The sequence below is a fragment of the Erinaceus europaeus genome, chromosome 2 (genome assembly GCF_950295315.1).
Source record: "Erinaceus europaeus chromosome 2, mEriEur2.1, whole genome shotgun sequence".
NCBI lineage: Eukaryota > Metazoa > Chordata > Mammalia > Eulipotyphla > Erinaceidae > Erinaceus > Erinaceus europaeus.
The window spans coordinates 152,962,583-152,974,200 of NC_080163.1; the positions used below are offsets into that span (position 1 = coordinate 152,962,583).

The 11,618-nt window shown below is 40.2% G+C and overlaps 1 protein-coding gene across 1 annotated transcript in view; it reads left to right on the forward strand.

The window, feature by feature from the left end:
• Positions 1 to 9,550, forward strand: part of BBS2 (Bardet-Biedl syndrome 2) — a 39,903-nt gene extending 30,353 nt beyond the window's left edge. The window contains exons 13-17 of the mRNA XM_060185518.1: positions 759 to 890; positions 1,370 to 1,507; positions 2,929 to 3,041; positions 6,504 to 6,652; positions 9,059 to 9,550. Coding sequence (XP_060041501.1) covers positions 759 to 890; positions 1,370 to 1,507; positions 2,929 to 3,041; positions 6,504 to 6,652; positions 9,059 to 9,165 — 639 coding nt within the window. The 3' untranslated portion in view covers positions 9,166 to 9,550. The remainder of the gene's footprint in view (positions 1 to 758; positions 891 to 1,369; positions 1,508 to 2,928; positions 3,042 to 6,503; positions 6,653 to 9,058) is intronic.
• The last annotated feature ends 2,068 nt before the right edge of the window (positions 9,551 to 11,618 follow it).

Genomic DNA, 11,618 nt, shown 5'->3' on the forward strand with positions numbered 1-11,618 from the left:
TCTAAGTTGTTTCTATATAGTAAAAGAGATTAAATAGAAACTGCTGTCAAGTATGTAGTAAGGTGAGAGTAATTAGGAGTGTTACTTAAGACCAGCAAAAATAGTTCACTTGGATAGTGTGCTGCTTTGTCATCTAAGTTTTGGTGTTGGGGTCTCTCTCTCTGTGTGTGTATATGAAAATAAGAGAAAATATATATTTACTAGGATGGGGGAGATAACATGATAGTTATGCAAAAGACTTGCTTGTCTGGGGCTCTGAAGTCACATGTTCAGTCCATCCCACCATCATAAGCCGTATGTATATGGGGTTGAGTGGTAGCACACCTGGTTAAGTGTACATAGTATGAAGAGCAAGGACCTGAACAAGGATCTAGGTTTGAGTCCCCAGCTCCCCATCTTCAGGGAGGATGCTTCACAAGCAATGAGGCATGTCTGCAGGTGTCTTTCTCTCCCCCCCTTTTTTTTAACCTCCTCCTCCTTTCTCAAATTCTGTCATTCAATAAAAATGAAAAAATGGTTCCAAGAAGCAGTGGATTCGTAGTGCTAGCACCAAGCCCCAGTGATAACCCTGGAGGCTAAATAAATAAATTGTATAAAATGAGAAAAGGGAGTGTGATTAGTATTTTATTATGAGAGGCCTGAAGCTTAATTCTTCATTTTGTCTTGCTTACCAAACTGTAAAACTATAAAGAAGTATAACTCTTGAGAATGTCCATACTTTACAATTGGAAATTCATTTCATGCTGTTCATTTTTAAGGTTGTTACATGGCTCAACCAGAATTTTCTGTTACCAGATGATATTAACACTCAGAATGCTCCATTTCAAGTGTGTTTTACATCTTTGCGGAATGGTGGCCAGCTGTTTATAAAAACAAAGCCCAATGGAGAGGTAATATTTACTGTCATGGGTATAGATTTCCCACATACTGTTTATCAATTAGGACAAAGCGAAGTGGGTATGATAATCACAAGGCTGTAAAACGACGATTCAATTGATTTTGTTAGTGTTCCCCATTTTAGATGATAGTATAATCTAGAACAGTGGTTTTCTGTATCCCTTTTCTTTTCCCAGCACTCCTGCTTTGTCTGTTTTGGGAAGAGTTGGGAATATAGAAAATATTTTCACTTTTTGAATGATTTTGTTAATATACAAGGCTAGAGGATTGATCTGTCAACTTGCTGCTATAAACACAGGAGTTCATAATTCCCTTGAGGGCTCAGTCTTGCCTTATTCATCACCACATATAAATCCAAGCTCATTGTTTTGAGTATGGAGAGATTCCACTGATTTGAGTATGGAGTACTGTCTCAACTAAAATTGCCTTTAATAACGGATGCAAAACTAGTCTCTTTTTTTCTTTCAAATAGATTACTATAAATACTGATGATATTGATTTGGCTGGTGATATCATCCAGTCGATGGCATCATTTTTTGCTATTGAAGACCTCCAGGTAGAAGCCAATTTCCCTCTCTACTTTGAGGAATTACGAAAAGTGCTGATTAAGGTGAGCACACCTAAAGGATGCATTTGTGAAAGCATCACAGTCCAATAACATTTGAAATGGTTCTTTTAATGATACCATAAATGCATATATATGATAGTGCTGGGGGTGAACTTTCATACATAATGGTAAGTTTTTGTTTGTTTTTAAATATTTACTACATATGAGGAAATTTCACATGAAATAGAAGCTAGAGTACCACTCTGGCATAGATGGCATCAGAGATTGAACTGGGGGTCTCAGGCATACAAGCCGAGCCAATCTCTGTCAGTTGAACTGTCTGCATGGTCACGATAATAGTCATGCTTTAAAGAATTCTGGCAAATTCTTAAAGCCAAAATTGAACTAGCATTTGAGAGTTCGTTCATTAGAGAATATCATCTGTTTACATGAGTGATTAGCTCTTGACCATCTGCTTTCCTTGTTTGGCTTTAGAGGAATAGTCATAGGAATATCTTCCTTTACTACCCTTTAATTTTATTTGTTTTATTTTATCTATTCTATCTAATTTTCTGTTTGAATGAGTGATTCAAAATCAAAGACACACAAAAAAGAAAGATAAGTGTGATTGCCCCTCATTTTCACCCCGGGTCCCAGAAATGTTAATATGTACTATCATGGCTACCTGTGCTGATGTGGAAAGGATCCATTGGGACAGTCATTCCAGGTTGAATGTAGTATAGTGCTTAGTTGAGGAAGTAACAAAACAAGGGGAATTAACATGGCACAAGGCAACAGAGGAAAGTAAACGGTCTCCTTATGCAGTAGATAGCATCTTCCCAATATGTCTAGTTTACTGCCTCCCCATTTGGGAACAGATTCAATATAAGTAAAATATTCATCCACACCCTGTGCTTCTTCTGGATTAAAATTATAAATTGAATAATTTGGAGACCAACAAGGTAATTCAAAATGAATATTCCTGCTTTGCCATGCAACTGAACAAATTGAGTCCAACCCTCACAGCACTGGGGGGGGGGGGAGCTTTGGTGCTGCTGTCTTTTTTAAATTTTTTTTTAAATTTTATTTTCCCTTTTGTTGCCCTTGTTCTTTATTATTGTTATTGATGTCGTTGTTGTTGGATAGGACAGAGAGAAATGGGGAAGACATAGGGGGAGAGATAGATACCTGACCTGCTTCACTGCCTGTGAAGTGAACCTCCTGCAGGTGGGGAGCCGGGAGCTCGAACCAGGATCCTTACACCAGTCCTTGAGCTTTGTGCTATGTATGCTTAACCCGCTGTGCCACCACCTGGCTCCTGCTGTTGTGTCTTTCTTTCCTGTTTCTTTTTCTCTCCTTTTCTATTTGAAAAAGTCAGCCAGAGTATTAAAGTCTCAATGATGATAAAAATCAATCAAACACAAACTATGTCTGATTTTTAAGAAATTTGTGAGACTTTTTAAGCTTCTGAGTGTTCTCTCCAGGTGGATGAATATCACTCAGTGCACCAGAAGCTCAGTGCTGACATGGCTGATAATTCTAATCTGATTCGAAGTCTGTTAGTCCGAGCTGAGGATGCTCGTCTCATGAGGGACATGTAAGTATTTACTATGACATAAGACAGAAACAAAGTTAAAGATGTCAACAATATGAGTAGTAACTCTCCAGTGCTACTAGCAGGAATATAAATTGGTATACTGATTTTGGAAAATAACTAGTCATTATTGGTAAAGTTGAGAATCTTGATTTTGACATGTAGATACTAGTGCTGTGGGGGTTGGGCTTGAACCTGGGTCAGGCACGTGGCAAAATTGGTGCACTTTCCAGGTGAGCTATCTTTTTTTTTTTTTTTTAATGGGTGGGGAAGATAGTATAATGGTTATGGAGAGAGACTCATGCCTGAGGCTCTGAAGTCCCAGGTTCAATCCCCTGCACCTCACAACCACCCCGATGTGATTGTAACAGAGGGAGCCAGAGACCTTATTTCAAGACTGTTGAATCATAATCCCAGCCAGAGGCCAACTCTAAAAGAAGTACTTGAACACCCTTGGATCACATCAAATTCATCAAAACCACCAAATAGCCAATAAAAAATAATAAATAAAGAACTAACTAGCAAAGAGTCAACTAGCAAACAATCTTAAGACTCTTGCAGGGATAAAACTCTTGAGCCAGGTCTAGTAATCAATCTGTCAGAAATAGGCTGCCGAAATTCATCTTACTTTGACTGCCTACAGTCTAGAATGTTCCTGAAATGATTTCTTTTTTTTCTTTTTCCCAAATGGAGCTGGCAGTGCTTTGTCCTCCCCATTCAGGATTTTCACTTCAAGTTTAATACTCTAAACTGAAAGAAGCTATAAGAAGCATGCTAACTTTACTGGTTTTTATAATCCAGAGACAAGGTTTAGTCACCCTATAGCCTGTCTTACCTACAGCATCCTTCTGGAAGGTGAACTGATGTGGGACAGTTCGTCACTTTACCCGGACTAGTAAGTTAGAGTTGTGCAGTAGCCTTCCAAATAGCTAAGTATGTGTGTAACTTATTGGGTGACCAAGCCTAGTAAAGCTGTCAGAATGAAGATGTGGTTCTTCTTTTAAATGCTAAAATAAAGTTTTGCATTTAAAAAAAAAAATCCCCTGCACCACCACAGCTGAGCAGTGCTCTAGTAAATAAATAAATAAATAAAAATTTTAAAAAAGGATTTTATTTATTAATGAGAAAGATAGGAGAGAGAAAGAACCAGATACCACTCCAGTACATGTGTTGCCAGAGATTAAACTCGGGGGCCTCATACTTGAGAATCTAATGCTTTATCCATTATGCCACCTCCCAGACCACCCAGGTGACCTTTCTTGCTGGCCCTACATTTATTTATTTACAGTCAAGTCAGTTGACATAGAAATTATAGGATACATGGGAGTTGGGTGGTAGCATAGCAGGTTAAGCGCAGATGGTGCAAAACACCAAGGACTGGTGTAAGGATCCCGGTTTGAGCCCTGGCTCCCCACCTGCAGGGGAGTCGCTTCTTAGGCAGTGAAGCAGGTCTGCAGGTGTCTATCTTTCTCTCCCCCTCTCTGTCTTCCCCTCCTCTCTCCACTTCTCTCTGTCCTATCCAGTAGCAACGACATCAATAAAAACTACAACAATAAAACAAGGGCAACAAAAGGGAATGAATAAATAAACAAATAAATATTTTAAAAAATTATAGGATACATATAGAAAATTCACCCGTTTCTTTTTTTTTTTTTTTTTAAGATTTGTTAATGATAGGGAGAGACAGTCAGATCAGTACACTGAAGGTTGAACTTGGGACTTCATACTTGAGAGTCTAAGGCTTTGTCTACTAAGCCATTTCCTAGACCTTTTAGTTTTTTTGTTTGTTTTTTGTCTAGCTTGTTTTTAATTCAGCACATATTGAGAAACTTACACAACTGTGTTATTGCGACCACAATCAAAATATGGAATATCAGCATCACCCTTCTCCTTACCTCTAGTTCCTGACAATCATTAATCAAATTTCTCTCCCTATATTTTGTCTTTTAAAAAATGTCAGGAGTCGGGTGGTAGCTCAGCGGGTTAAGCGCAGGTGGCACAAAACACAAGGACCAGAGTAAGGATCCTGATTTGAGACCCTGGCTCCCCACCTGCAGGGGAGTCGCTTCACAAGCGGTGGAGCAGGTCTGCAGGTGTCTATCTTTCTCTCTGCCCCCCCCCCCCCGCCGCCTTCCCCTCCTCTCTCCATTTCTCTCTGTCCTATCCAACAACGACAACATCAATAATAACTACAACAATGAAACAACAAGGGCAACAAAAGGAAATAAATAAATAAATATTTTAAAAAATGTCATAGTGGCCAGGTGGTGTCATGCATGCTTGAGTGCTCACATTACAATGCACAAGAGCCCAGGCTCAAACCATTGTTCCCAACCTGATGGGGGAAGCTTCATGAGCATATATCCTCTTTCCTTCTCAATTTTTGTCTCTATCCAAAGTAAATAAATAAAAATATATTAAAAATAAGATAAAATGTCATATAAATGGAATCATGCAATCTACATCAATGGGAAGTGCCTCTGAGATTCACCCATGTTTGTGTGTGCCTTCTTGAATAGTTTCCCGTTGTATGGGTGCATCATATTTTGTTTAGTTATTTAACAGTTAATTGACATTTGTCTTAGTTCTGGAAGTTGTAACTGTGATAAAGTTGCTGTAAACATTTGTAAACATGCAGGCATATTGTCATTCATTTGGGATAGTTCAGGTTGTGGAATTACTGGGCTATAGATTAAGCATTTGTCTAACTTTATAAGAAACTGCCAAATCTTTATCCAAATGCTACTTTGCATTCCCATCAGTAGTGGATTGAGTTCCAGTTACTCCATGTCTTTGCCTGCATTTGGTATTATTAGTTTATTTTAGTCATTTTTATTGTTGTATAGTAATGTCTCACTGTGGTTTTACCTTTATGTTTTGTTTTTAAGACCTTGATAAATATGAAGCTGAATTTTTAAGTTTGCATAATAAATATTAATCTGGAACTTGGAGTATAGCTATTACGTTGCTCACTTTTCCTTATCTTCTACCATAGTGGGCACACAACTATTGCTTCCTAATTTTTTGGGCCAGTAGCCAAGGATAGGCACTTGACTTTCACTTACTTGGAAGAAGTAAAATATTTTGATAGAAAATAAAGCTTTCAAGGAAGTAACTTTTGGCAGTTACCCTTTATAAATTTAATTTAGGATGAATACAGCAATTGAGAGGGGAAAAAGGAGATAGCGAGGGAGACACAGAGACACTTTCAGTACTGTTTCACTACTAGTGAAGCATACCCTTTGCAGGTGGAGCCTGGAGCCTTGAACCTGGGTGCTTGTGTACCACAGTGTGTGAGCTCAACCAGGTGCTCCACCGCCTAGCCCTTAAGTTACCCTGTTTTAATGATAACACAAGTAAAAATTTGGTGTAGTTTTGATGTATGTCTAAGAAATTTGCAAGTTTTTTCACTTAACCCTGCCATATTGAAGTGTAACAATACTGATTTTCTCTTGATTTACACAGGAAAACAATGAAGAGTCGCTATATGGAACTTTATGACCTTAATAAAGACTTGCTAAACGGATATAAAATTCGCTGTAACAATCACACAGAGCTATTGGGAAACCTCAAAGCTGTAAATCAAGCAATTCAAAGAGCAGGTCGTCTGCGTGGTAAATCTCTTTTCATAACACTGTAATTAGCCTGTAAATCAGGTTGAGAATCAAAAGATGGTAGTAGCTTTAAGAGTTCATGTGGATGCTAAAATAGCATTACTTTAAGGGGCTGTCACTTAGTAAAGTTCACACATTACCGTGCACGAGGACTCAGGTTCATATATGTGGCTCTGGTCCTTACCTACTGGGGGAAGCTCCACAAATAGAGGAGCAGTGCTGCAGCTGCCTCTCCTTCTCCATCTGTTTCTCACTCTTAAAAAAAAGAAAAAAAAAAAAAGGGAGTCGGGCTGTAGCGCAGCGGGTTAAGCGCAGGTGGCGCAAAGCACAAGGACCGGCATAAAGATCCCGGTTCGAACCCCGGCTCCCCACCTGCAGGGGAGTCGCTTCACAGGCGGTGAAGCAGGTCTGCAGGTGTCTATCTTTCTCTCCCCCACTCTGTCTTCCCCTCCTCTCTCCATTTCTCTCTGTCCTATCCAACAACGACGACAACAACAATAATAACTACAACAATAAAACAAGGGCAACAAAAGGGAATAAATAAATTAAATAAATATTTTAAAAAAAGGGAGTCGGGCGGTGGCGCAGTGGGTTAAGCGCACGTGGCGCAAAGCGCAGGGACCGGCTTAAGGATCCCGGTTCGAGCCCCCGGCTCCCCACCTGCAGGGGCGTCGCTTCACGGGCGGTGAAGCAGGTCTGCAGGTGTCTATCTTTCTCTCCCCTCTCTCTCTGTCTTCCCCTCCTCTCTCCATTTCTCTCTGTCCTATCCAACAACAAAGCAACGTCAATAATAGCAATAATAACCGCAACGAGGCTGCAACAACTAGGGCAACAAAAAGGGGGAAAAATGGCCTCCAGGAGCGGTGGATTCATGGTGCAGGCACCAAGCCCAGCAATAACCCTGGAGGAAAAAAAAAAAAATAAAAATAAAAAAAAAGAAAAAAAAAAAAGAAAAGGGAGTTGGGTGGTGGTAGCATAGTGGGTTAAGCGCACATGGTGCAAAGCACAAGGACCGGCGGAAGGATCCCGGTTCGAGCCCCTGGCACCCCGTCTGCAGGGGAGTCGCTTTACAGGCGATGAAGCAGGTCTGCAGGTGTCTATCTTTCTCTCCCCCTCTGTCTTCCCCTCCTCTCTCCATTTCTCTCTGTCCTAACAGCGACAACATCAACAACAACAATAATAACTACAACAAGGGCAACAATAGGGAAAAAAAAGAATATATATATACATGGGCTGCCAGTATGGTGGAGCCATGCAAACACCAAGCCCTAGTGATAAATAGTGGCAAATAAATAAAAAATAAATATATATATATATATAAAAAAGGGCATACTGGGCCAGGTGGTGGCACACTTGGTTAAGAGCACATTATCATGCGCAAGGATCAGAGTTCAAGCCTCCAACCCCCACCTGAAGAAGGTAAACTTCACAAAGGGTGGTGCAGGGCTGTAAGTGTCTCTCTGCCTCTCATCCTATTTCCCCCTCCCGTCTCTATCTAATAAATAGAGATAATTAAAAAAAAAAACCTATTAGATAGGTTGTCTCTATCTAATAAATAAAGATAATTAAAAAATTATAAAGCAGACCATTAAATAAACTTAAGTTGACCCTAGTCACCTGAGTTTTATCAGCCTAATGTTTGGCTTTAATTTATCTCCAGACTTGATAAAGAAAAAAAAAGTTTCTTTTCTTAGATCTTGCTGCATCCTCCAAAGGAAAACCTAGTGGCATTGGGCTGAGGCAGTATGATGGTTATACAAATAACTTTCATTGGGCTCTGAGCTCTCACATTCAAGCCTCAACAACAACAGCATAAGCCAGAGATGAGCTGTCTCCTCTGATGAAAACAAAAAACACCCTTGGATAAAAGGGGAAACTGAAAATTAGTTAAGTGTCCAATGTAAAGTTTAGGAAAAGAGTAAAGGAGGCAGAAATATAGCTTGTGGTCACTGCTTAGACCTCCTTGTAGAAATAGTCTTTATTAGGCAGATAGGAGGTTTGATCTAGTTCTAAAAAATTGACTTGCTTTGGCTTGTGATGCCTTCCTCACAGAAGAAGTCTGTGATGGAGATGTCTCAGAGATGTCTTTTTTAGGGAGTAGAGCTGAATTATATTTGCCCACCATAAGAGTCTTTCCTTCCCTATTTTATACTGTTTTAAAACTGAGCTCTCACTTATAAAATATATTTATTTTTGAGAGAGATCCAGAGAGAGAGATATACACACAAACACCAGAGCACTGCTCAGCTCTGGCTTATGGTGGTACAGTGGGTTGAACCTGCAACTTTGGGTCCTCAGGCATGATAGTCTCTTTTGTATATCCATTTTGCTATCTCCCCTGCCCTGTGAATTCTCATTTATAATCTCACTTATAATGGAACTGATCTGATATTTCTTCTCAAACAGTTGGAAGACCAAAGAACCAAGTGATCAGTGCCTGTCGGGATGCAATTCGAAGCAACAACATCAACACACTGTTCAGAATCATGAGAGTAGGGACAGCTTCTTCTTAGGAAATGGGTAATGAATCAGCAAATATCTGTTTCTTAAAAATCAGGGCTAGTTTGCCTCAGATCACATACTGTTGAGACCCACAGTACTGAGAGTGAAAACAACCTTGGTAAGTTTACAAGTGAGAAACAAAGCACTGCATCTGAAAAGTGTGATTACTGTTTTAAATCAATAGCACCACTACTCAATAATACAAAAATAGTACATAATTTTGTATGGAAGAAAGTGGACAGTTTGGAAACAGAAGGGTTTAGAGTCAGAATTTTCTGTATGTAAAGTTAGTGTATAGAGAACATCCATTTTTCTTGAAATTGTAATTGAATTTGTACTTTGAAAACCATGTACCTAGTTTTCCATTAAAATTTAAAGGAATTGACTGTAAAATCACATCAGAATTCTGTAAACCTCTTATTATATTCTGTGAATTTTTCATTGGAGAAGAAAAAATGGCTTAGAGAAAAGATGACTATTTCATTTGAATGTTTCTTTTTATCAGAGTACTACTCAGCTCTGGCTTATGTAGTGCTGGGATTAAACCCCGTTCAAGCCCACGGCTCCCCACCTGCAGGGGGGTTGCTTCACAATCGGTGAAGTAGGTCTGCAGGTGTCTTATCTTTCTCTCCCACTCCTCTCTCCATTTCTCTCTGCCCTAACAATGACGATATCAATAACAATTACTACTACAACAATAAAAAAAAAAAGCCAAGGGCAACATAAAGGGAAAATGAATAAATATTTAAAAAATAAAAAAAAAACAAACCTAGGGAGTTGGGCAGTAGCGCAGCAGGTTAAGCGCAGGTGGCGCAAAGCGCAAGGACTGGTAGAAGGATCCTGGTTCAAGCCCCCAGCTCCCCACCTGCAGGGGAGTCGATTCACAAGCGGTGAAGCAGGTCTTCAGGTGTCTATCTTTCTCTTCCCCTCTCTGTCTTCCCTTCCTCTCTCCATTTCTCTCTGTCCTATCCAACAACAACAACATCAATCACTACAACAATAAAGCAACAAGGGCAACAAAAGGGAATAAATATTTTTTAAAAACCTGGACCCTTTGGTGCCTCCGGCATGAAAGTGTAGCTTGTGCTTCCTTTTTTTATTATTATTATTTTATTTATAAAAAGGAAACATTGACTAAACCATAGGATAAGAGGGGTACAACTCAACACAGTTCCCACCACTAGAACTCTGTATCCCATTCCCTCCCGATAGCTTTCCTATTCTTCAACCATCTGGGAATATGGACCTAAGGTCATTGTGGGATGCAGAAGGTGGAAGGTCTGGCTTCTGTTATTACTTCCCCGCTGAACATGGATGTTGACAGGTCAGTCCATACTCCCAGCCTGTCTCTCTCTTTCCCTAGTGGGGTGGGGCTCTGGGGAAGCAGAGCACCAGGACACATTGATGGGGTTGTCTGTCCAGGGAAGTCTGGTCGGCATCATGCTAGCATCTGGAACCTGGTGGTTGAAGAGAGAGTTACCATACAAAGCCAAACAAATTGTTGACCAATCATGGACCTAAAGTCTGGAATAGTGCAGATGAAGAGTTGGGGGGTGGTGGTCTCCATTTTGTAGACAGCTAGTGGGCATATTTTATTTATATTACAAAGGGCCTGTGGCTATACTAGTGTTTGTTGTTGTTGTTGTTTTTCCCTGAGACTGAAATCTGATATGCAGGTGGATCCTAATTATTGTCTGGGGAGATGATGTCATGGCTGGCAGAAGGAACAGAAAGCTGGATCAGGGAAGAGAGTAGCTTCCAAATATGGGAAAGGTGTATAAATATTGTTGACTGTAAACTCCCATAGATTTGCTGTGATCTGGGGCCCATATTCAGCTTAGGAGCCTATGTGACCACTGCATCCCTGTAGATCTGAGCTCACATTCTATGGTCATAAGTAGGAACATTCCAAGCTGCCCCAATATCAGGACCCATCTTCCTCAGGTGTAGCATAGAGTATATTGTCCAGCCTCCCTTTGGAGGATGGAACATTCTCTACCATTGTTGATCCAGGCTGAAGGCAAGGCTCTATGGGGCCCCACAAAGAGGTCTATTGTGTTGTTCCTGATAGAGATGACCGGTAACAAGGCGAGAAGGATTTATTCGAGGTCTAGGCCTATCATGTCTGTTTGGGAATCTCAGAACTCCCTGAATAGGGCCCCAGCTGATGGGGTGGCCTGATAATGACTAAAGAGTCATTGTTAAAGTCTGCTAGTCTTTTCCCTCATTCAGCTTTTGCAGTCCTTGCTTTGATGAGGTTAGCTTTGGAATGAGTAAGACAACTGTAATAGGAAGTAGGTGAGGAAGGTATCTAAGTCTAAGTAGACACTATTTCATTATGAACTTGATACTGACTCACTACAGATTATTGTGTATTTTTGCTTCCAGGTATATATTTTGCCCTAATTTGTGGATACATGTGAACATGTGCTCTGTCTTACAGGACCTGGTGTATATCTAGGTT